At 37.3% G+C, this 27,408-nt stretch overlaps 2 protein-coding genes across 3 annotated transcripts in view; one reads left to right on the top strand and one right to left on the bottom strand.

Moving 5' to 3' along the window:
- Positions 1–5,741, top strand: part of LOC134745573 (protein dachsous) — a 392,633-nt gene extending 386,892 nt beyond the window's left edge. The window contains exon 16 of the mRNA XM_063679649.1: positions 274–5,741. Coding sequence (XP_063535719.1) covers positions 274–2,902 — 2,629 coding nt within the window. The 3' untranslated portion in view covers positions 2,903–5,741. The remainder of the gene's footprint in view (positions 1–273) is intronic.
- LOC134746050 (excitatory amino acid transporter) overlaps positions 1–27,408 on the bottom strand; it is a 27,906-nt gene extending 498 nt beyond the window's left edge. The window contains exons 1-10 of one of the 2 annotated variants that reach the window (XM_063680279.1): positions 27,254–27,408; positions 21,334–21,489; positions 20,647–20,983; positions 19,945–20,082; positions 19,067–19,275; positions 17,026–17,197; positions 16,149–16,343; positions 15,279–15,413; positions 14,588–14,693; positions 10,070–10,195 (exon numbers count right to left, since the gene is read on the bottom strand). In XM_063680279.1, coding sequence (XP_063536349.1) covers positions 10,070–10,195; positions 14,588–14,693; positions 15,279–15,413; positions 16,149–16,343; positions 17,026–17,197; positions 19,067–19,275; positions 19,945–20,082; positions 20,647–20,983; positions 21,334–21,489; positions 27,254–27,290 — 1,611 coding nt within the window. In that variant the 5' untranslated portion in view covers positions 27,291–27,408. Of the gene's footprint in view, positions 1–5,746; positions 10,196–14,587; positions 14,694–15,278; positions 15,414–16,148; positions 16,344–17,025; positions 17,198–19,066; positions 19,276–19,944; positions 20,083–20,646; positions 20,984–21,333; positions 21,490–27,253 lie in introns of those variants that run through there. The other variant, XM_063680273.1, reaches the window with a different exon arrangement.

Below are 27,408 nucleotides of genomic sequence, written 5' to 3'. Positions count from 1 at the left end.
AATAAATATTTAAGTGGGGTTCCCATACAACAAACGTGATTTAATTGCCGTTTTCTGCGTAATGGTACGGAACCCTTTGTGCGCGAGCCCGACTCGCACTTGTCTGGATTTTTTAAGATTAAATTGCCCGATGGACCCCCAGAAACCCCTTGTGAGCCGTGGTAAAAAGCAACGCTGATATTCCGATATTCTAAACTATTTTAAAATTCCAACTCTCGCCTGACTGACTGACTCTAAATACAAACAAATACATCATCATTTTAACAATTTCAGGATCACCGTTAATGAGGATACAGAAAGAGGGTCTTCGCTGCTCCAGATCGGCGGTATCAATGACGTTCTTAAGAAATACAGCCTGGAATTCCTAATTATATCTGGAAACGAAGGTGATGCTTTTGATGTGAATCTTGACGGAGCACTGATTTTAGTAAACAAGCTTGATAGAGAAACTCAAGATTCATACGTTCTTGGTTTAGCAGCCGTAGAGGAAGGAAAAATGATTTCGTATAGTCAAAACAAAACTTCAATAACTGTATTTGTAACTGTAGCGGATGCCAATGATAATCCTCCACTATTTTCGTCGGGTGATTTTGAACTAACTGTCAGCGAAGATGCAAAACCTGGATCCACTCTGAGCAAACTAACAACCACTGATGCTGATTTATATGGAACTCCCAATTCTGCTATAATTTATAATATTACATCTGGAGACGATGATCACTTATTCTTTGTTAACCTGGTAACCGGTATTTTGACAGTGAACAAGAGTCTTGATTATGACATCGGCTTAACGAAATACAAACTTATTATAGTTGCTTGTGATCAAGGCATACCATCACTTTGCAATAGTATTAACGTCCACGTTAGTATAATGGATGAAAATGACAATGTCCCGGCTTTCCCAGTAAATCAATACTATGAAACGGTAGCCGAAAATGAACGAGTAGGTACTTCAGTATTCATAGCAAGAGCAACTGATTTGGATAAAGGCAAATATGGAATATTAAATTACACCATAGTACCCATATCTCTAAGCTATAATAAAAATGATGACTCTTGGAAAATGTTTCAAATAGACTCGTCAACAGGATTGATTAATACGAATGCTGTTTTTGATTATGAGCAGAAGAATAAATACGAATTTTCCATCAAAGCCTCAGATGTAGGCGGGAAGTCTTCAACTGTGATGGTCAGGGTTGATATTGAAAGTCGCGATGAGTTTTACCCTCAGTTCACACAAAAAACATACAATTTTCCAATTCCAAAGAAAGGTCCGCTTCCTGCTGGATATATGATTGGTCAAACGACTGCTACTGACAGAGACAAGGGAGTTGATGGAAGAATAGTATACCAGTTCTCAACGTCGCACCCTTACTTTAAAATTAACCGGACAACGGGTGTTATAATTCTTAAGAAAAGAATAGAGTCTGTGCAAAGCTTGTTTGGGAATCATAAAGCTATAAGCTTAGTCATTACGGCAAGTTCTGGCCGACAAGGTTCTTTAACAAATAAAACCGCGGTGGAAATATTGCCCGATTCGTTGGCGGTTGTCTCGGATATAAATATTATTACCGATTCAGCAGTGCCAGCAGCCGCCAGTGGACTCTCAGACTGGGCATTAGGTCTTTTAATCGTATTTATCTTTATCATAATAATATTTGCAGCAGCATTTCTGTTCCTACACATGAAAAATAAGAGGCACAAAAAGGTCAATAAGCCTGGTCTGAATTCTGAAGGAGTAGGTGCAACGAACAGTTATGTAGACCCAAGTGCTTTTGATACTATTCCTATTAGAAACACGGGTGCCGTGAGTGGTGGTAATCAATTCGCTCCTCCAAAATACGACGAGATTCCTCCATATGGGCCTCATACTGCTAGTTCTAATTCAGGTGCTGCTACAACATCAGAATTATCAGGTTCAGACCAATCTGGCTCTAGCGGCAGAGGCTCCGCAGAAGACGGAGAAGATGGCGAAGATGAAGAAATAAGGATGATCAATGAGGGACCATTGCAAAGGGATTCTGGTATTCATAGACAAACCGACGGAGTTGATGATGACAATTTATCTGATGTTTCCGTACACAATACACAAGAGTATCTCGCACGTCTGGGAATAGTGGATACTGTTACCGGCGGTGGAGCGTCTACTTCGTCCAGGAGATGTTCTGAAAACGTATCAAATAAAGATAACATGCTCCATCATGGGTCTATAGACCCAATGCATATTTTTGATGAAGACGGAAATCATGAAAATGATATAACTAATCTTATTTACGCCAAATTAAATGAAGTAACTGGAAGTGAAAGAGCAAGCAGCGCTGATGAAAACAGTGCTGCAGTAGATAGAGCCATGGCTTTAGGCGCTTTTCCTAGTGCTCCAGGAGAAAATACAGCTGTTCCTACAGCTGGGCCATCCATGACTGGAAGTCTTAGCTCAATAGTACATTCAGAAGAAGAATTGACTGGTAGTTACAACTGGGACTACCTTTTAGATTGGGGACCTCAGTATCAACCCCTAGCGCATGTGTTTTCTGAAATTGCGCGTCTTAAAGATGATGCAGTTTCGTTGCAAAGTGGTAACAGTGGCGCGTCTAGTGCTAAGAGTAAAGGGACATCGATATCCGGTGGGAAGAGTGTCCCGCCTCCTTTACTAACCACCGTTGCTCCTAGGAGTTGCCCGGCGCCGTCTTTGTCTTGCAGACAGCCTCAGCATATGTTACCCAGGTCACCAATTAGTCATGATGTGCCCGGTGGCTTTTCGGCCGCTGCGGCTATGTCTCCTTCATTTTCACCATCTTTGTCACCTTTAGCCACTCGGTCACCTTCTATGTCTCCGTTGGTAGGACCAGGGCTTCCACCAAATCCTGCTAGTAGAAAAACTCATTCCACAATGAGGATATGAACTTTAATATAATTTAGCGGTTTGTAAATAACAGAACGACTGTTTTGCCTATAAGTATTAAGTAATATTTATTCAACCGATCTAATCGGTTTAGCTTTATGTTCTAATTTAATCATTTTGTGCATGTCGTACATCCTTATGCCCTGAATATGCTCAAAGTGATGTATTAAGCGCTTATTACCGATTTTCCGGTAAATGTAAATATATCCATTCGGGTTGTAACTTTATTCTTGTACATATTAGTTTGTATATTTTAGTGCCTTGTAAAATATAAACTGAAGACTGCCATGTTATTATTATATTATGTAAACAAACAATCAGCTTTACTGTAAGCTATAAGATAATTCTTAGATATTGCAATTGATGTTGAGCAAGAGGTGTACGAGTATGTTGTAAAACGCAGTCACAAATTTTCAGTAGGTAAATGATAAAATCTGCTTGTATAGGTATCGGCACCAGAGTTGAGGTCACGCACACCACTACATGTCTGGTTATAGCAGCTGGATTTTAAAATTAATGTTATTTTTTCGTACCAATAATACCTGTTCAGAAACTTCCCGCCTTCCTTAAAGGCCGGCAACGCATTGACAACCCCTTCGGTGTTGTGGGTGGGCAATTGGCTACTTGACAGTTTTTTGAAAATAAGGTCAATCGATCTTGCCTTCCTGAGGATCAAATGTCTATAGGACTCATGGCATTAAAGCCACACAAAGGTCAGAAATGAGAATAAACTCTGTGAGTCTGACGCTCGCACTCGACAATTGAAACGCCTCTAACTAAATAATATTGTAATGTGACGTCACATTACACTATAGGCTGTCCTAAATCCTAAATCTATAAAGATCAAGAAAATTGCTATTTGACCCTGAAATATTATTGCGTTTATGTATAGGTAGTTGTCATACAATTTATTTTTCAATAAACTGTAAGGAGTCGAGTGGTACCATTTTCTTTTTGAAAGTAAAAAAAAAAAACTTAATTTTTGAGTCTTCGGAGCCTTGTATTTTTTGTAATCTCAATATCTTTTTAAATTCCACTTTTTTTATAATGGATGACTCATTTTCTGTCCATTTAGCTAAATTTTGTTATAATTTTCAACATGTGTCAAGTATCCAATTCACCTGCTCGTTTGCCTCCGATATCTTTAAAAAAAACCAAGTGCAAAAATTACCAAAAAGTTTATTCAAGATACACCTGGTAACTTAAACAACCTGTACTCACTTGTGCTTCCAATATCAACCTTTTTGCAATTAGTAGTACTTAGTGATATACATCTGGGGTATCCGTCGACGGCGACTTCCGGATATTGAGGTGGTCTGTAATTTTTAATCTAAATGTATTAGTAAGTACTCGAAGTAGCTGTGTGTGTGTGCCGACAACTATAACTTAAGTCAATGTGCCGTTGTTTCAAATTTCTAACCGGATTCACAAATCTTATAACAGTCAAGAAACAATAGGTATTAGGCAAAAATGCGTAGAGGGAGCCTAGCCTAGTCTAGCACAAACAGGGCCTACCGCGAAACGCGAAAACCGATATTTCGTTATCTGCCTCTATCGCTCGAATATGCAAGTGATAGAGAGGCATATAACGAAATTTCGATTTTCGTGTTTCGCGGTAGGCCCTTTGTAAATTAACCTTGATCATAATAATCATAATCATTTATTGCACCATGGTAAAAACAAGTTATTACAAAATAGTAGTATCTCATGGACCCTAAAAGGGTATGGCAAACATTTCCTTAAATTAACTAGCTTTATAATTTTAAGAGATCAAAACTATCTTTACTTAACAAAACTATCAGCATAGAGTAACAAATACTAAAGCGGTACTGTCATAGTAAATTTTGAAACCCCAGTAAATTCACTGCCATCTGTCGACACACTTTAAAACTAAAATAGAAGATTTGTAAAAATACGATAAAATGTATTTAAATATAGATAAATGTTTTTTTTTTATTTGCATTAATTATTTTGATGATTTTGATCCATGTTCTTTCACTGATATGCGTTAAAATTGTTAAATAACAAACCAAACCGTCAACGCCATCTATACGACTGTAGGCCAAAACTAGTAGCGCCCTCTGAACGAGAATCAAATTTTCTTGATTTTCGAGCCACGCTTTTTCCTTAGACTGTATCCATCTATTACGGAGTTATATCTATCTTTGCTATCAGTGACAAAATCGGTGACTGAATAATATGCTTTTTCAGCAAGGAACGATTTCAACTTCTTTGCATACATCGTGTCCCTTTCCTCTGCTTTTAAGTAATTTGGGAGGTGATTATAATATTTTACTGCTGCATAGTATAAGGGCTTTTGCGGTATATTTCTAATGTCACATGATGCATAAATGTCACAGTGAAAACTTGTCAAAAAACTGTTTAAGGCATAGTATGTACTCTATGGTTTACAATTTGTGCTAGTGCTGCACTCTGGCGGCAGAACATTGCAGCAATACTCCCTATTGAAATATTTTATGTCAATAAAAATAACCAATATGTCGGTGCCTCTCCACCATCATGGGATTCATGGGTGATGACTTTTTACAAAGAATATCATGTAAGATCCATGTTTTTCTACTTATGTATTTTTAAACGTTTATGACCTTGATAAGATTTGGGTTTGATTTGGATTTGAAAATCTTTGGAATATTATTGTTCTGTGATTTCATCTTAGAAACGAATATACCTTAATATTTGATATGCTCGGTTTTTATTATTTTGTTACATCATTTTCAATGTAATAAAAACAAAGCAATATGAATGTAAATAAATAATAAAATATTTAACTTTAAGCCAAAATGTCCTGATGTTATAAAGAAAGTAAATAAAACTGTTAAAAAATTAATTATTGGTTTTATTTATCAATGCATTATTAGTTAATGAAATTAATGACAAATTACAAAGTAACGATATCACAGTTGGACATTGATATACTAATAATGATAAGTTAAGAACTGAACACATATTTATAAAAACGTGATTCCAATGTCTTTACGATACTATAACGTATACCTAATAAAAAATGATATTCCAAAACATGTCATACAGAAATAACACAATAAAATACATATAACGATGGTTATTTTGTCTAAGGCCATTACAATAATTGAATTATTGTGAACAATCCTACTTACTAATAGTAGTAATAGTAAAACACCTGTTTAGGACTTATACCTAGAAATGCCTATATCACTACACGTTTAAGTATCAACTCGATTATGGTGTCGCGTACATTAGTAGGTATGATTTTGTTAATATGGGGGTAGTTTACTTTGACGGCATTACGTTTTTCCGTCTTCTATTGATTAGGTACAATTGCTTTAAAAGTTTATATAACTGTCATTTGTGTAACGTAATCTGAAACTGTCTTAGAGACAACTTTTCCAATTGGCATGAAGATGACTTTTCCTTATTTAAGACTAATCTTTCTCGCAAGCAAGTAATATCTGACGGTTCCATCAGTAGCTATTCATACGTTGTCTATAACAATCAATAAGTTTATTATAGGTATAATATAATTCGTTCATATCTCCGAAGCACATTTGGTTTTAAAAATAACAATTTGCGTGCTATTTTTATTTGTTATAGTACGAATTATCTCAAACGATTTTTTCGCCCAAACCCTAAGCTGTGAAACAAAAGGCATTGTTTCTTTTGTGCGCCGTGGTGGCTACCTCATTTCTCATCAGTGAAAAGGATCACGCCCGTTTTAAAGACAATTTTAGCGTCATTCAATCATTTGAGATAATTCATACTATACATATTTTGCACCCGTATTTAACTACCTTTTTCACTCACATTCATTCAGTTAGCTCATGTGTATGAATATAACAGTCTAATAGTACCTAATATCAATTTGTACATACTAGGGCCTAACACGTGATTTATCCGTTAAGTTGTAAAAATATTAATATTGTATTTTCAAATAAAGATCTGATTATGCGCAGGTATCTAGAATAAATAATACCTTTTGAAATTCAAACATTGAATTATTGTCGAATGTTATATTGTTACGTTGCAGCTACCTAATTAGTAATTAAGTAGGTAGGAAGTACATATGAGTACCGTTAAACCACCCAACTGGAGTACAAAAGCTCCCAACTATGGTCCAAAATTAACTCAAATGTCTTCGTTCAGCAGGCGTATTACCTATGGATGGATTTATCTACGTGATAAAATAACCGTCACTTTTTAACACCGGGCGATTGAAAAGTGACGGACGCCTTTTTATCATGCTGTCACGGAGACAAGAACGACCATCATATGACATATCCGTGCAGGTGTGACTTTCACTTGAAATTATATTATTCAACATATTTTTACAAATAGAAGAAAAACCTCAGACAAAATCAAAATGAACATTGATTGATACTTAATTACGTATTGAACTTGTAGACTTTGTGTGTGTGTGTGTGTGTGTGTGTGTGTAGGTAGTAATGGACTATAGTTGGGTGGTTGGACGGTAGGTATTTTCTAGTATCTATTGCGAATCATTATATGCTGTCGTTTGTGATGCTGAAGAACAGTATGCGCCGAGGTATCTACGAAAACTTACTCAAGGTATTTGAGTTTGGCGCAAAAGCTATTTCGGAATGTTTTTGCTTGTGGCACAAAACTCATTCGAGGAACTGTGAGCTGCCAGGGGTGCGAAACTCCTCCTTTCGGGTATTCTCGGCTCCGTTCACCTCGGCATTGCTCCGAGCAATTATTAGGGTTGACGCAACTTGTCCTCCCTTTGCGTGTACGACCACAGATAAGATAATGACTTGAATTTTTACATCCCTAAAAAGCCGAGAGAGATAGCCATATAATTAGAAAGACAGCATGATTCGTCCCTGAACCGTTGTCAAACTTCAGTTTTGTAGGAAGTTTCCTTTCTGTACGGTAGTACTATTATCGGCTACTATAGTCAGTCAAACCAAATTCTCAGTAATATGGGTGCTAGTACTAGTGTAAGACAAAGATAGTATGATTCTCTCTGTCTATGTTGAAAATGAGACAGTCCTTTGACAAACTATAAGAACATAACCAACTTATCTGCTGGATTATTTGACAGTTATTATCTTGACTCGGTCAATTCAAATCAACCGGGCCACCTTTTTTCATCGCTGAAACTATTTGATTCCAACCAAATCCCAACCATATTTAGAAAGTATTAACAACGACATATTACCTATATCAGATCATACTTATTTGATAAAGTAGGATCTACATTCTCCTTTTACATCTAAAGCGGATTAGTTTATAACCACAATGATCATATGGGAACACTTCACAATGCTGGTGGCGGTCTCGTGTTATCAACAGGGATAATACTGAATCGAACAATGTCAAAACTTTGGATACAAAATCGCCATATAAGTACCCAAACTTAATTAAGATGCTAAGATTTTGGTTTTTCACGGCCATCGTAAGTGGATAGATATTATAATCTCTTCATTATTTACCTAGCCATTTTGTGACTAATTTACGTACAATTTTCTTTATATCTTTAAATACCGCCCTATAAACCTATAATATAGACGTCCGTACAAGTCAGCTCCAAAGATTCAAAGATTTATTTGTTTAACATTGGTAAGTTACAAGATGTTAAATAAATATTTCAGTATCACTATGTCGTGCCTATTGGCATACAAATTCAACCGTTCCGTTCCGCTCGGAACCATTTTTATCTCCATACAATAAATACCGGTAATATTAGGTACGGTCTTTTTTCGTGCTTTGGTTTATTATTTCATTTTAATGGGACAATCTAATAATAATAAGAAGTTGTTACCTAAATACATGATTTAGTCCTACGTAAAGAGTATAATATATTTAAATAAAAATATTGGGCTATTTCGGGGTTTTGAAAATTAACCGGTTCCGAGCCCTGCTTAAGAGTCCCCGGCAAGCTCGGTTCTCCATACAAACGTAGTTCCGCTCTCATTTTAAAACGACTAGATTGCTCTGAAACTTTGTACTTACAATAGGATAAGGTATAGTCTGGTAGGTAAGGTAGGGTCTGTAATTAGTTAATGTAGCTTCAGATACCATAGTTAAAAAAATATAGCGAATATAAGTTTTTTAAATAAAACTTGTTTTTGCTCTATTTCATTTGTTTTATATACTAGAGCTATATAAACTAATTACAGGCCTAGTTATACCTGATGTGCAAAGTTTCTTTACAATCCAACACGTAGTTTTAAAATGAGAACGATACTCCGTTTGTATGGGAAGGTGAAATTCGGCCGAGCTTGCCGGGGCCTCTTTAAGTAATTGTCAATAGAGGTGACAGCAGGATGTCATCTAATGGGCATTAGCATAACGAGTACTGGGACGTTTACCTTACAGAGAACTTCATATATTGCCCTTCCATCACCTTGTCTATCACTATCACTACACCTTATAAAACAAAGTCCCCGCCGCGTCTGTATGTTTGTGTGTATGTATGTTCGCGATAAACTCGAAAACTACTGAACGGATTTTCATGCGGTTTTCATCTATCAATAGAGTGATTCTTGAAGAAGGTTTAGGTGTAAGTAAGTATCATTTGTTAAGGTTTTGTGTAACCCGTGCCAAGCGGAGGCGGTTCGGGTAACTAATAGTTTTCTATAATTATATATTCAATTATTCAGTCTTTCAAACTATTCAGAAGGTGTCATATTTCAAAGATAAAATGAAAAATAGGTAAGGTATGAATGAAATAGTATTAAAATAAAAATCTGTTGTTAAATAAATGAGGTCAATGCGGCCAAATCCTTACTGAAACTTAAAGAAATCGCTGCTTTGTCGAGGAAATTACCAATTGCGTACTGTTTTAGAAAAAAACGCTCGTTGACGAAATTTTCCGTATGACGGAATTGGCCGCATTGACCTTATTCCCATTTGTCCCTCACCTCCAAGTAATCGCCGCCATACATGAGGCGGGGACAAATGGGAATGATTTATATGAAAACACCTATCCCCATCTGTCCCGCCGACGGGGACATATGTGACACCAAAGTCTTAGCATCGCGAATTAAGTAACAATAATTGGGACCACTAATGGAAATATTTAACAATTGAAAATCAATTCTAAAATCCAGACAACTTTGATATTTGTCTATTTAGAAAAATGGTTTCAAAACACAGTCTGTTTGGTGATTTTATAAGCTAAATTCGTTTGACAGGACTACTGCTTGCCTGGGTGGATAAATGCATATCGATGATAATGTCATCGGATGTTATGGATTTTTTCCCTGATGGTGTATCTAATCTTTCATCTTCAGTATTTGGTGTTGGGATGAGACCATTGGCGACCACTGGTTCCTAGAAACAAGTTTATTTTCGGTTAATATAATTATAATAGGCACATTTTCTTTCGGGGGTTATACATAAGAAGCTTACTTTTTTATTAGGGTTCCGTACCCAAAGGGTAAAAACGGGACCCTATTACTAAGACTCCGCTGTCCGTCTGTCTGTCTATCACCAGGCTGTATCTCATGAACCGTGATAGCTAGAAAGTTGAAATTTTCACAGATGATGTATTTCTGTTGCCGCTATAACAACAAATACTAAAAAGTACGGAACCCTCGGTGCGCGAGTCCGACTCGCACTTGGCTGGTTTTTAAATAATAAATATCTAGTAAATAAATAAAACCCGCATACATCCGCGAAGAGATTCAAAGGTGTATCTGAAGTCCCCGACTCCCATTGGCCCCGCAGTGAGACGTATATAGACTGAATTATTATAAAGAAGTAATTAAATAAGTTTTAGTCAAAAATTTCATTTTTGGTACTACGGGTACAAGCTTTTATCACTGACTGTACTTTTCTTTCCACTGGCAACTAATACTGATCGAGAAAATTCTAAAAACCCCAAACACAATTAGGTTGCGTTGTTTTATCACAGAGTTCCTATGGCCACCTCCTGTCTCCATCATCAGATCAGCTCGATGGTACCATAATATTGCATTGTCACACGACTTACATATGTATACAAATTTTCAGCTTCATCGGAAACCGGAAAGTGGGTCAAATTTAACTTGCAAGATTTGACCCTTACAAAAATGTTACATACATATTACATACATACATACATAGGTACATTGCAAGTTAAATAAAAGCTTGTAATGAAAATCGTCCCTTCTCATGTTCGAATTTCGAAAAAAGATATGTATAGAACAGTCAAGGAATTGAATTTCCAACCCACCTAAGGTACAAATCGTACAGCAAACTAACACTTTAAGAAGTTAAGAGCTATAGTCAAACCAAGAAAAGTCTGCAGAGATTTTAACAGCACACGCAGTGCAGATGTTATTTTAAACGTCAATTTTCTATAAAATTATGACGTATAAATAACACTGGTACTGCGTGTACTGTCAAAATCTCTGCAGACTTTTCTTGGTCTAACTCTAGCTAGAGCACGACGTTGCTTTGACATGTCGCATGTATTGTTTTATGTTAGTAACTAAACTATTAGGCAACAGATCAAATACGTTGACATGATTAACTGAAGGATTTTCTATAGACGGGACATACACGTGAGCCCGTCAGGGACAGAACATACGCAATGCGACGAAATTAAAAACCCACTAATATTCCTGACAACATACCAAAAACAACCTACGTAATTTGATCGGGTTCATTGTGACCCATCAGGATCCGGTGGAAACAACAATCTCATATTATATCTACCGTTTTGACGTGGCCCTTAGTTAGGACTTTAGTAAGACTATGACAAGGACGAAAAATAATATCGCTTTTTCTGCTACTCCTACTGAAAGTTCCATAAGACCATCTGACTTTACACAGGACTGACAACATGTCCGTAATTAGTTAGACCAAGACAAGGCCTATTGACTTCCTTAGAAATATATGACCCGCCAAAAGCTTCTATGTGTTGTCCGTTCTCAAACAGTTCAGAAAAAGTAGTATCTATTTCAGTTTGTATTTGTCTATGTTTATAAAATCTGCAGAGGGTTGAGGTGCCTCTTGCACTTGGGTCTGGCTGGTAAGAACTAAGAACATAGACGAAATCTTTAAAGTCATTGAACGCAAAAAAATCAAAGTTTTCATATAAAACGTCTAACTAACGATTTATTTGCTTAAAATATTTTTATTTAGTCGTTTTAAAAATTAAAACATCATATGCGCGAGCAACGTATGCTACATGCGTCCTCGCACAGACTCGGTTAAATTTAAACCGTTGTAGTAATTAGTAATAAACCAGAAACAATGATTATTTCAAGGTAAGAAATATATAAATCTTTAAAAAAAATAAGCGTACTACTTATTGCCAAATTCTAATATAATAATTTAAAATCACTAAGTCACGCGGACGCTACCTATATATTGCGTCCGAAATTACAATCATAGTTCATCATAGATGATAGATGCAAAACCTCATATTGTTTAAGCTCAAAGCTAGCAAATTTAGACCCCTGGTAGCAATTTAAAGCGAGGTTAGTTATAGGGAAGTTAGGTAATATTGATTAATTTGCGACTGTTTTGGTTTAGAGAGTAAATCAATCAGATGGCTTGAGCGTGAGATGATAGTATAACCCTGGACCGTCTTATATAATATCTTTGAAAAAGCTCAAAGGGTAAGGGATCTGCCGCATATCCAGACTAGTTTCCCGGTGACCAAGACCGCTGCGCTGAGCTGTGGAGTAGAACATGTCCCATAACCGGATAGATGTAATAACAACTTTAGTTGCCATTTGCAGAATCAATGTATTTATTTTGTTTTGGACTGATAGATGTGATATGATCACAATTTGCATGAATTGCAATTGTGGTGTGTGATCATATGTTCCAAATATACTCAATACTTTTATTCGGACATTAAATGGCAATGTAGGTACCAAATAATAATATTTTTTAGGTAAATATATAAAAAGCCATATTAAAAGCATTATTGTACTTGACAAACTCACCATTTCAGTGTCAATAAGTTTTTAAATAAATATTATAAACAAGTTCCACAGTTAGTTCAACAAGCTCCTTCCGATGCATAATTTTGTATATAATACTACTTTTTTTCTGCCTATTGTATTTTTTTCGAATTAAGCTTTTGTGATCCTACGTAATAGGAATGAAAATATTTATTTATATCATAATTAATTACTGTTTGTCTTTTTGTATTGTAAGAATTTCTAAATATAATAAAAATCATTATCTCTTGACATATTTATTTATTTATTTGAGAAATAAATTAACCCCAACAAAAAACAAAAAAGAAAAAATACAAAAAGAAATTCCCTCGCTGGGATTGAACCCAGGACCATTAGCTACCTGAATTTGATTACTGCTAATACCCGCTAGTATGGATGGTATAGAAAGGATGCACATCTCTTATGGCAGAATTGTTGCAAAAGTGACCGCTTTCAGCTTTAAATAATAGTTCCTAATCTCTCCAGTGGCGCTAGTTAGGCTCTGGGACATAAGACATAAAAGGCAACAAATAACCCGACCAAATTACGTAGGTTGTATTTGGTAGTATTTCGGTGTATGGTGGCGCCGCCTAATTACTGTTTTTTGATGGTCACTTTTCATACATAGAGATCTGGCTCCTTTATATAGTCTCCATGCCCGCTAGGCTAAACGGGTTGTCAATTTTAGTTTATGCTGTACAACCAGAGCGCCACTAGTATAAACGTGAGTATAAACGAACTTTTGAAAGGGTCATTTTTTTGTATGGAGTTATCGTTCTTCTCCTAGTGAGTATTATATTCTTTGGACCAAGATAAGTCTGCAACGATATTGATAGCACACGCAGTGTATGTGTTAATTTAAATATCAAACCTCTATGAAATTGTGACGTTTAAATAACACTGCGTGTGCTATCAAAATCGTTGCAGACTTATTTTGGTCTAACTCTAGAAAAGCAAATGATAACTTTTCGCAAAGAGGTTATCTGTAATTTGAAGTGACAAATAATACGTATTGACATTTCAATGCTATTCATCATCATCATATCAGCCCTTTATCGCCCACTGCTGAGCATAGGCCTCTCTTCCAGTACGCCACTTGTCCCGGTCCCGGTCAATGCTATTACTGAAATATAATTTTGGACCTTAACGCACTGCTGTCTAACAATATTTCAACGAAATGGGTAGGGAATTAAATTCCTTGACTGAACTATTCGACTACGGGGAGGGGTTATGATAAAACTTTTAAACCTTACACACTAACACTTAAGTGTTAAGAGTCCCCGACAAGTTCGGCCGGATTTCACCTTCCCATACAAACGGAGTGTCGTTCTCATTTTAAAACTACGTGTTTGATTGTAATGAAACTTTGCACATACAATGAGTACAAACCACATTTTTATCACTTAAATGTTACATTCAGTTAAATTTACAATGACAACAATGAATACAATGAGTACAATGACATTAGGTATATCTAGTTCTGTAAGTAGTTTATATAGCTCTAGTATATAAAACAAACGAAATAGAGCAAAAACAAGTTTTGTATAAAAAAATAAATTCGCTGTATTTTTATAACTATGGTATCTGAAGCTACATAATTATCCTATTGTAAGTACAAAGTTTCAAAGGAATCTAGCTAGTCGTTTTAAAATGAGAGCGTAACTACGTTTGTATGGAGAACCGAGCTTGCCGGGGACTTAAGTGTCAGTATTAGTGTGTAGGTCTGGTATCGCTATTCGGCATAACGAACGTCTTTTCGTATTATCGAGTATACCATGGTACGTACCATGGTCACGGCATCGCAAGCCATCAGCTCCTTCTTGGACAGGTGCTCCACCACCGCGGCCGCGTAGCAGTCTCCCAGCATGTTGTTTGTGGTGCGTATCCGGTCACTGAAACGTGTTATACAACCTTTTATTTTATTGAATATACCCACTATACCCAGTGTTCCATGTCCTAAGTGCCCCAATATACCCACTTCCCCATACCTACTAACGGTAGGCAAATTATAGGCCGTTATATAACTATACGCCATTTATTTTATCTACGCTCCGAAACGTAAGTAAAATGCCCCAGACCCATTTTTAGTAACATGACAATTAATATCACCTCAAAATGACATTCCACCGTGTATGTCTAAATCGATAAGTAGAGATCGTTGCTATTTAGAAACTATCGTGTAACGATAGATAATTTACAGTCAGCGAATTGTCAAGGTTAGTTATCAAAAGTCAAGATTCTGGTATATTAAAGTCCATGGTAATCAATTTTATATCTACTTTTGTGCAATGAGAAATGTGAGCATTTGGCGGCCACACCACGACTTGCAACTCTGGCTTGCAACGAGGCGAATCGACCACCGATCACTTTGATTAGTTTCTTGCAATTCCACGGCTAGCCACAAAATAGTTAACAAGTATTTTTGGCGGTAAGTGTAGTGTTGTAGGTGGCGGCACCCCACCGCACACGATACTCACACGAGCCAATCCACGGCGAACAGCAGCGACACGTCGTGCGCGGGCGCGTCCACCGCCGCCAGCACCACGAGCAGCAGCACCATGGCAGCCGACGGCACTGACGCAGACGACACCGACGCTGCTGTCGAAGTCAAGCTGAAATGACAACATTGTAACATTAGGAAACCTGTGGCCAAACGTAGCTTGAATGCTTGCAATGGCTGAATAAGCTTGTGATTTATAAGGTCACATAAAAACAATAATACCAAATGCCTTCCCAAAAAATGCCTTCCACTTCTCTTGTATAATAGTTCTGACAGAAATCATATTTTTAATTAAACTGCAATTACAAATTCTCGTTCGTTTGGTACCCATTCGAACATAAGTATTTTTCTTGTAACGATTGCAAAAATCCTTATTATCTAGTTATCTCAGGCGGTTGGTTAAGCAGTTGCTCAGTGATTTTCTAGTAAAACGCAGCTGAGTTACGGTACTAGTTTATATAAGACATATGTACTTACATATAATACAAATCATGTTCATGCAAGCAAGCCTTCAAGCACTTCGTACTCTACGTAGCTGGAGCATTCCACTGGCTGTCCCGTATAAACGCGTTTTTTATTTCATGTATTACAACTTTTTAATTGGCGTTCAAAGCCGACGGTTATTTTTATGTGCATTTCTGAACATTTGTCAGAAAAACAGAAAATCCTACAAATCTTCAGAAAATTCGCGTTTGTTCGGGACAACGATACAAATACAAATACAACAAATACAAACACAACACAACAGATAAATAACTAAATGGAATGCTCCAGCTGACGATAATAACATCCTACCAACCGCTTCTGTTAAACGCTACCGTTGTTTTGTCAATCAACAAATACTTACAATATGGTAGCGAGCTGCGCGAACCCTAGATGCAAGTTGTTCATCTGGCAGACGAACACGCTGGCCGCAGCCAGGAACAGGGCCGTGCCGTCCATGTTAATGTTGCAGCCGATCGGCAGCACGAAGCGTGTGATGCGAGGGTCAATGCGGAGCGGGCCTTCCATAGCGCGAAACGTAACTGGGAGGGCTGCAGCACTGTAAATAGCAAAACGTGATGCTTGAAATGGAGCTGATAGTTGTTATCGTGTGCGAGAAAACGCTAAACTTGCTGACCAATGAAACAAACATCATCACAATTCTGTACCTACCATATGTTTCAGTGATTTGTCAAACACTGGCCTGCTTTGATATACGTAGTTATGAGAATTTAACTAAGTAGTTTATGAGAGCTGAACCGCGTTACGTACTGTAGGTACTCATACAAGTCATACAAATCATAGAAAATCTTCGAGAAACACGGAAGGGAGACGGCATTCGTACTATTTCCCCTCTGTCGAAGCATAGGCACAACTGCTATGCCTATGGCGGTGAGTGTTGTGACTCGTCCGTACCTACACAAAAAGAGATCGAGGTGTGCAAGATTTTTCTTTGACGTGTGCCGTTTTCTATATATTGGTGTCGATGTCGTCATTACAGATTGGATTTTGTATGCAGTGAGTGAAGAGTGCGCCTGCGTCGCACGTTTCCCCCCGCAAAAAATGGCAGAATGATTTACACGATAAGACATGGCTACGGCTCCTCTCTTCTGACGTGTCGGAAGCCGGTGTTGCTCGAAGTAGAAAATGGTCAAAAAAGATTTTGCTGATAATTTCATGCAACAAGCAGGTAGGCTTTATTAAATGATAGGTGTTTCATGAACCTAAGTATAAATACTTACGTGGAAGCAGTAGCGGCAGCAGTCAACATTGCGTGAGACAGTCCCCAATAGAACTTGTAGGGGTTCTTCCGTAGGAACACGAAATAAATGAACTGCATCACCATCAGCTGATACAGGAACACACCCACCGCCACCGTAGCGATGAACCAGGCCAGCTGGGACATCACTTGAGCTGGAACAATGGAGTTTAGGATTGTTCACACCAGTTTGCTTTATATTTAACTGTTTTTTTTTCAAACGCAACGCATGCGTCGAGTGACAGGCACATTTAACACATACCTACATAAAGTCAGACCAAGCTAATTCGGGAGCGATTGTGATAGCATAGACTGTGAAAGAGTTATTTTAAACGTCATAATTTCATATAAGTTTGATGTTCAAAATATCACTTGCACAGTCTGTGCTATCAAAATCGCTGCTGAGTTAGCTTGGTCTGACTCTACATGTGCAGCATGAACTTAACGCGAGAGAAATTTAATCTGACGATCAATATGAAAGGGGACTGGTGAGGTTAATAACGTTACCCGAAGAATCACAATGCAAAACAATAAATACATAATCGACTCAAAGGGCTTGAGGGACAAAATGGCAAAAATGAGATAAATGCACCTACGTGTCATCTACGTCGCGATAGCTTGAAAAAGTTGTCCGTTAAGCCCCATGAAAAAAATAGTTTTTTCATGCTTCAACACATTTTTCCAACGCATTTTGCTGTATCCACCAATTTAAAATAGTTATTTACGATACAAGTGCGGAAAAGAGGAAATCCGAAACCAGTGGCGATAAATTAAAACACGACCGCAGGGAGTGTTTTAAATCGACACGAGTTGCGAATTACCTATTCGCACGTGTATCGTACAACGTTTTACAGTACATATGGCCCTTTAAACTTTCGACATATGCACAAAAAATGCACTTCACGCACTAGTGCGAGAAAGTAGCACCATATGTACTGTGAAAACTATTGTGAGACATTTGGGCTTAACTCCCAACTTCGTGTACGATACGCCCTTATGCATCAGAAATTCCATTAAATCTGTACTATTTTTATGTCCGTTACGCCTTTTTGCTGAAGATTTTCGTGTGCTAAATGTACGTTCGTTACGACCAGGAACACAACTAGTGGCTATTTATACGACTGTCAGAGAATAGGCCCGACCATACGCCTTTTTAGGGTTCCGTACCCAAAGGGTAAAAACAGGACCCTATTACTAAGACTCCGACTCCGCTGTCCGTCTGTATTTCATGAACCGTGATAGCTAGACAGTTGAAGTTTTCACAGCTGATGTATTTCTGTAGCCACTATAACAACAAATACTAAAAACAGAATAAAATAAATATTTTTTATTTTTTATTTTACGTAATTTTTTTTGCCGTTTTTTTCGTAATGGTACGGAACCCTTCGTGCGCGAGTCCGACTCGCACTTGGCCGGTTTTTTATTACTCTGTTATGTCATAAATAATCTATGAAATAACTAGACTACTATTATTTAATTTTATAAAAGTAAAATTTAATATCTTATATGATATGATAAGAAATTCAAACAGAAAAAACGCTTAAATGCTTTCTATTTATATACTAAAAGCAATGGTCTTTCTATCAATAGATTACATTTTAATGATTTGGGGCCCGTTTATCAAAAGCTTGTAGCTTGAAATACAAGTGGAAGTCCCTTTTTGACAGATTTTGTTAGAAAGGGACTTCCACTTGTATTACAAGCTACAAGTTTTTGATAAACGGGCCCTAGGTTGCCAATAATTAGAAAAGTTTCAGTATTTAAACTATTATACTTACATCAATATGTAAAAATCGAGAACTAAATTGATTGATTGATGACAGATATAAATTGATATAGACGGTAGAGCAGCACTGATAGCAGTGACTTTGTTGAAGCAAAAAAAAAAAAAAATGTATTAATGGTAAGGGTTTAGAACAAGGGTCTTCAGAATGGGTGTATATTAGTGTTTACCTGATTCGGTTGGATCCTAACATGTCCCGGAGTCAACTTTATACAGCATTATATCACAATATAACACTTACCAACATTGCTAACATCAAGAATCTTCCCAGCGATGACGCTACTGACTCCCACAGGGGTGAACCACATGACGCCCGTAACCATCTTCATGATGACTTCGAAGATGGCCTGAAAGAAGTCGATGACGACCTGGCCCTTGGGGCCGAGAGTACCGAGCAAACTCCCGAACACGAGACAGAAGAAGACGAGGCCGAGTGTGTTGGTGCCTGATCTAAAACAAAAACATGCTGCATGTAAATAAATAATTAATATCGATATAGGCACATATTCGGATTATTTAATTGGGAGTATACTATTCAAACAACATCGTTGAAAGGGGTTGACGTTGGCGATATCATAACGCATAAACTCCATAATCATTGACACATGAAACTAAATTTAAACGTCCCTGACCAACTGAAAATATATATTTGTTGAAACTATTATTATCACGCATCCGTTAACGCTTAAGCACTTTCACTTTATCCTAATGAAATGTGATGTGGCTAAATTACGCGTGCCTGCATTCCCATTTAATTGATCAATTCCGGACACACATTGTACGAGACAACATGGATAAGGGCGGGCAACGTAACGAAATCCGTCAGCCGTCAGGTCGCTCGCTGAATGCCACGGCGGTCGGGGTATACGAGTAAGGTGTACGCTTGCTAAAACTGATAGGTTCACGATGTTGTTCAGTTAGAATAATAAAGCCTAGTAACCTAGTTCATAAAACCTGTTAGTAAGTGAAGCATACTACAATGTATAGATACCGTGTGGGTGCAGTGCAGGTTACATGGCTTCACTACTGTAGCGGGGGCTGCGGGGGGATACCTTCTATTCTTTATTATTTTATGGTTCTTCCAATATTCCTTAGCAAGTCACTGGGTGAGATTCTTACCTGTAGGATACGACACGCACTAGAGCCGGCGCCGTGTCGTTATCCGTGAGGTTCCTGGCAAACAGCGACGGCTGCTCCGCGTATACGGTATGCGCCTGCTGGAACGCGGCCTGCACGATGTTGTCCGGGAAAATGTTTCTGTAACCAAAAATTAGGAATAGCTATAACATGATCTGGTGAAAACTAGGTGACTATAATAAAAGTTCGCATTTTATTTTATTTATTTGGAAATCCAACAACTGAGACATTAACATAAAACTTATAGTAATTACAAGAAGTCAATTATAGGAACTCACAGGTAGTGACATGATACTAAACTAATAGGTACTATACTAAGGTTGCGCACTATCGCAGCCACATCATGTGAACACAGCGTATACAAATGATAACTAATAAGGGAGTAACTAAAATACAAATTAGCAACATAATGAAGACCAAAAGGCAAAAATTTATGAATAAGAGTGGGAGATTTTTTTGTTTCCATCATTTAGTTTTGAAATTTGAATTATCATTGCGACTACCAATCACATGCGCTTACTCGTCACCGACTCAGCTGTTCTGACAATCAGATATTTCGTAGTTCCCACTACAAGGGGTTGATAAATATCATTTATATTGTACTTATGAAAAAATCTGGCAAATCTTATCAATTCTAAAAACTCTTTACCTTGTATTTAGTCCATGATTTGCAAATGAACTCACCGACCAATATCCAGAAGACTGTCAAGAATACTGTGATCTCTTTTGTTTTCAACGGCCACGACAAAGTCCTCTCGTAGTTCCGGTTGCCCAGGGTGTATCATCATTGCAAGTAGTATCCCCAGAAAAGCGTTAAACATGGACGTAAGTATAAAATAGAGTAGAGTCCGGACTGCAATCTTCCCGCTCATCTTAGCGTTCAGGCTTGCAGATCCAGCGATCAGGCTCGCTATGATCAAAGGAAGGATCATCAACTTCAATAGCCTCATGAAGAGCTCGCCGGGGTACGAAATGATCATTAAAGCATCGGGACCGAGATTGTATGGACGCAAGCCGAAACCTGGAAAATAAATGAGTCGATATTGTCCTTATGTCCACCCTAATAATAGCTCGAATCAATTTGGCCGAGTCAGCGTGTGCCAGCCGCTTGTTTTCCGGAAAGTCAAGGTCAGTCACGCGATTTCTACTTTAAGTCCGGAAGGCTTAGGTCTTAAATAAATTACATAAGGCACTTTTATTAAATGTAAACAAAACTATGTCTGTATTTCACTTTTGTCATCTATTTAACGAATATATGATTGTAGTCATTATGTGTGTTAAAAACCGTGTGGCTAAAACTTTCTAGTTGAATACAATAAGTATTTTGAAATCGTAATATTTTGAAAGTCATCAAATTATTAATTTACTTACCGATAGCGATGCCAGTAAGCACGCCAATTAAAGTGACGACCAGCATGGTATTGTCCATAAACCACTCCCTGACACCGGTGGGGTCGACCGGCGCCGCCCGGTCCTCTGTGGTCTTCGGCCCTCGGTCCCCTGGCCCCATCTTCGCGAACAGATACTCTGAAAACCGTTCACCTTTCTCCATCACAGGCAAAATAAGACCCTACAACCCAGATCTAAAGATCTGGTTTCGTTCCCACGCCCACTTTCCTAATAACCTATTTTTTTGAGTTCTGACTGAAGTGCACCGGTCACAAAGGTTTTATGTTTATGCACGTTTTTACTATACACTTGGCATGTTCGTCACGTGTTAGAATTAGTTTTTATGAATGAAACTGTTCCTTTTTTGTTATATCTGATCGATTCCATTAAAGGGTTCTTTAATAAATTTTCTATTTCTTAATTTTAACTGCAATGTCATCCCTACACTGCACTTCGGATGACTGAACTCGATATGTGCTGAAGCGGTTAGATCACTTGCTACATTGATACTTCCTACTTCCTTTGATTGGAGTGGAAATAAAATAATATGATATCTATTGCGGTCTTCCTTTCAATAAATCATAACAATAGATGTTAAAACTCGGCAATGTATGTGAAACAGAACGATCTACGGTTGTCGACTTTTAGATAAGGAAGCCATATAAACTGCGCGCGCAGACATCGATTACTAACGGTTAACTTAGTTGTATTAAATATCTATAAATAGATTATTAAATTGTGGGCATTATGTTTTACGTTAAGAACTATACTTACTTATGTAAGTATACATTGATGTACATTACGTAAAACTAAGCTAAAATAGAGAAATTGGTTTGCACATGCGCATTAGTTTAGTCGATAAAATGTGTGTCAAGTTTGTAAACAATGTTCGTAAATAATAATATAGGAAAACAAAAGTGGCTTTGCCGGATTAGGGCCGATACGGACGGACTGCAACGCAACCCGACGGCAATTTGTATGGGAACTGCACGCCGCCTGCACGCCAACTGTAACTTCGGCGTGCAGTTTCCATACAAGTTGCGGTCGGGTTGCAGTCCGTCTGTACCGGCCCTTGTGTAGATGTAGATGTGTGCGTAGCTGCACTGGAGAGGGATTTAAAAACCGGCCAAATGCGAGTCGGACTCGCGCACGAAGGGTTCCGTACCATTACGCAAAAAACGGCAAAAAAAACCACTTGTTGTAAGGGAGCCCCACTTAAATATTTATATTAGTCTGTTTTTACTATTTGTTGTTATAGCGGCAACATAAATATACATTAAATTTCAACTGCCTAGCTATACATAATAGTAGTTCATGAGATACAGCCTGGTGTCAACAGACGGACAGACAGACGGACAGCGGAGCCTTAGTAATAGGGTCCGGTTTTTACCCTTTGGGTACGGAACGTTAAAAATGGAACGCATGTCTACTATATATTATGAATATTTATAAATACAGTACCTAGGTACAAGTAAAATATTATGTTTATTCATCCAACACGTTTCTGAACAACAACACCAAATTAATTCAAAAACGTGAAATCAGCATTTATATTGTGACATTTTACAGGTTCCGTGTTCAAAATGGCAATAACGGAACCCTTATAGATTTGTCATGTCCGTCTGTTCGCCCGTCCGTCCGTCTTTTTGTCTGTTCATATGTCACAGCCATTTTTCTGAAAAACTGTAAGGTGTATTACAGGGTGAAATTGTTATGTTTGACCATACGCTGAGGGGTCGATATATAGGTCATAATGAACAACTTTTACTGTGGGGCCAACACCGGAATGGCGAAAGATAATCTGCTGTTCCATAGAAAACATTTACATGTGATTCACCGAAACGTATGAGCCAGCAGATTTTTTTTCGCCATTTCGGGGTTGGCCCCACAGTAAAAGTTGTTCAGTATGACCTATCTATCCACCCCTTAGCGTATGGTCAAACATAACAATTTCACCCTGTATAATGAAATTTGGAATATCGGTGTATTTTGTGAGCAGCTACATCGCTAACGAAATCAATGATCTTCTTTGTCTTCGATTTCCAGCATGATTCCGCTTCGATTTATTGGCGTCCGCCGGCCGATATCAGCCTGTCAGTTAGAACAAAAATTTGACAGTTCCGAACAACTGACAGTGGCAGGCCGATATCGTCCGGCGGACTGATAGTCAGTGGGCCCCTTTACAGACACATTTACATGTACAGTCGGTATCAATCGTAGCGGATTAAATAATGCGCCAAAAGTATCTGCCACCCTGGAATACTTTTCTAAATTTATTACGTATCTAAATATATATATCTCTCTAGGGTTCGAGTTCAAAAGTGTCTGTAACAGTCTCTCAACAACATGATTCAAGTATCATTCTAATGTCAGTATGTAACGTTAGTTAGTATATAATGGCCTGTAATTGTTCTTCATATATATCTCTATTTATCAAAATGTATGAAGTCATTAGAGAATTGTAAATACTTATACTTTTGACGCGTTGTCTAATCCGCTACTTTTGTTGCTATATACATCCCGAGAAGTGTCTAACCTAACCGTCAATTAAATAATGTTGGGTACTTTGCCAATCTTCTAAAATTGTAGTCCAGTAGCTCAAAGTGTGTATGCTAAAATAAAGATCTTAGACTCATATTATTACCCGTAGTAACTTATGCGTAGCAAGCATTCTTTCCCTCTTAACCGGACCAAAGTTCACGTTCAGATGTTTACTTTTGCATCTGAATCCATCGTAATACAGGAAAATATGTAGGTGTATACGAGATTGAAATTTCTGCTGTACCATGCAACGACGACGTCTGATAATCTCATGCCAGGAAAGTTAAATATCATAGTACGCATGAAAGCCAGAGGAGAAGAGTTAGGAAAATTAGCATGCATTTTTATGAAAATAACCTAACAAAAAATATGCCAGTATACCAGTTGTCCCACTTCATCAAACGCAACTTTATATCAAACTGAATAGGGACAATGACCAGCCAAATTTTAAACAGAAGTATTATCCAGCACGAAATTTCGGATGGCTTCGAGAAAAGGATGGTACGGCCTTTTTGTTTCGCTCGATTTGGCGGGGGCACTACGCACTACCGTGCAGTAAAAACCCGCGCGATGATAACTTTCACGTTGCAAGTTACGCACGGTGTATAGCTTTTGTCCCCTTCTAATTTCCTGACTTTACGTTATGTTACTTTACTTTACTTTACTTTGAGTAAAGAGCATAGGAACGTTTTTTCTAAAGCCCTCTGCAGAATCACTATTTACGATATAATATGATAACGTACCCAATCGCAGTCTCAGTCTTCACGATGCTAATTTAACACAAAAAATAAAAATGTTGGCTAAATATACAGTGCATTTGCATGTGTATCTAAATTTAGTTGCGGCGAGCGAGCTAGACGGTGTCGCGGAGTATCATTATTCGATCATTGATCTTGACAAACTTCATTGTTTGTTATAATATTGTTATTTAAAAAATCAATTGACAGTGACATCGCTCATTTCCCCGCTACTGCATGGCTGCTCCAGCAACGCTGCATACAGCAGTAACGTTGATGCAGTCATAATCCGAATGTAACCTTTATATCATTTCATACATGAAGGTAATCATGTTTCCGATTCCGGGGTGCTAACATACTTTAACTATTAGATTAGATGGATTAGAACTAAACTGACCCATTTATTCAAATCAGTGAGTCGCGTCGTTAATGCCCTATAACAATATCTACACTAGTTAGACTTATCGATACTGCATGGAACCTCCACAGAACAAAGACGAACATAGTAACCATGTAAGCTAACAACTACCTCCTTGTTCTACATATAGAAACATTATCTCTTTTTTTTAAACTACCTATTAGAAAATGGTAGGAATGGTTATACTTTTGACGCGTAGTCAAATACGTTAGTACATTTGGTGACGCGAGAAATCTATGATTACAGTAGTCGTACAACCAATGCTCAGCTATTTCCGCATGTCTTCTCTCATCTCCGCCGCAGTGGAAAGCAACCTTACGAACGTACTGACGATTATTTCCACGTATGTTTGAGAAATGTACTATTGTGTTCAAAATATCTGAAAACGCACCTAGCGCCTTGACAATAGAGGCGTGTTCAGATATTTGTGAGCACCTTGGCCGCTCCGATATATCTGATGGCGACTGTGTACGTACCTACCTAACCTAAATTATTGTGTAACATATCGCCATAGATGTAGGTATGTTAGTGTGATGTTTTTCTCTGTTATGAAAAACTTAGGATAGATAATCTTAAAAGGTAACGTAACAGCGGTAATGAAATACGAATAACAAATTTGATGGCTAATTTGTGTCACGTATTAAAACTGTGTGTTTTTTACGCAAAATAGGCGCCAGTCTTGGAGTTGCGGAAAATCGCCCGAACTACAATACAATACAATACAATACAACTTTGTGTTTTAACCTTTTCCTTTAGTTATTTGCCTGTCTATGAAATTCAATAATTCGCTATTGTTCCTTCACACGATGTTTACGTTAAACAGGCGAATTGTGTAACTAAATAACGATTTTGCCAAAGGCCGTGCCAGGATAGGCTTAGTGATTATGTCCCCACCGAGTTTGGGCTTGTATTTTTTATGGGTGGTGTACATTAGTAATAAAAATAGAAAATTTCAGCCCCCAAAACTTTAGTTTTTAGCGAAAGAAAAAATGAAATATAATTTTTATTGTTTTTTCTAGCCAACCTTTTTTAGCGTGCGTCACATATATTGTACATGTACTAAAGATGGATATATGACATAAATTACATTTTCATTGTGTATTAGAAAAAAAAACTAAACTTTACAAAAAAAATATTGTACTTTCATGTTAGAGACCGCTCAAGTGTTTTCACCAGTGATACACCCACCGATGAGCTATAATATGTATTTTTTTTTTCAAAAAATGGAGGAACATGAAGTTATCTTTACATAAAATATTGTAATTACATATACTCGTATGTTCTACAAGGAGTTTCGTGAGTCAGCCGACGCCTCCTACTCCTACGACCACCCATAAAAATTACAAGCCTAAACTCGGTGGGGCCAGAATCACTTAGCTTATCCTGGCACAGCCTTTCCTAACTTACTAAAGAGTAATTGTAACCAGTTAAGTACAAATTTACATTTAAACAAATGAAAAATGCATGCTTACCCTTTAGTTGTTTAATTTTGGTAGTTGTAGGTCCGTCCAAGAAAATAAAAAAAATATTGATTTTATTTAAATTAAAACACCGATAAATATTCACTGTCTTCAAACGACAGATTTAAAATTTAATGCGCTCGTAAGTAAAAAAAACTTTTATGTAGATAATTTAATCTATCAAGAACGCGCTATTTATTTTACTGTTAAATTTGTTATTGTTTGTATATGTCACTGGTAGTAAATACCACTGGGAAATCTGCTTTCAAAGTTTTTACTATCACGATTTTATGTGATTAACACTGGTAATCGACATTATTTTGAATTTGAAAAAATATTACACTAACTTCTAACAATGGTAGGTAAATAATTATATTTTCAGTGAATAATCGCAGAGAAGCGATGTCGTTCGATTGCATTTGGCAAGTGCAGTGCGAATGGTAAGGTTTATTTTAATCTCAGATTGCTGTATTGTTTGAGATTGAAACTATTGTACCTGTATTGTAAGACTTCTATTTGAATGACGTTCTTGATGGATCTGTGAATTAAGTACCTAGTACATATTATATATCAGAGCAATCTCTTGTGTATGGAATATTTTAATTAATTATGTAACGGATTTATTGACGTGCTTATGTGAACAGTGATATAATATTAGATTATTACTCATTTCGTTACGACTCGAAACTTGTAAAATTACTAGTAAGGGACCAATTAAATAAGACATTTACTATTTATATACTTACCATGAAACTGCTTCTGTGGTATACACGGCGGATCCATTTCTGATTTTAAAACTATGGTTCACTGCTGTATATTTACTTTAATATATTTATATACCAATCATGTATATCAACCTACTTTAGTATGTCTTTTAAGTTAACTAGCAAAAATGATTTTA

The sequence above is a fragment of the Cydia strobilella genome, chromosome 1 (assembly GCF_947568885.1).
Source record: "Cydia strobilella chromosome 1, ilCydStro3.1, whole genome shotgun sequence".
Lineage (NCBI taxonomy): Eukaryota > Metazoa > Arthropoda > Insecta > Lepidoptera > Tortricidae > Cydia > Cydia strobilella.
The sequence above is the reverse complement of the archived record's forward strand: the minus strand, read 5'-3'. Positions and strand labels throughout refer to the sequence as shown.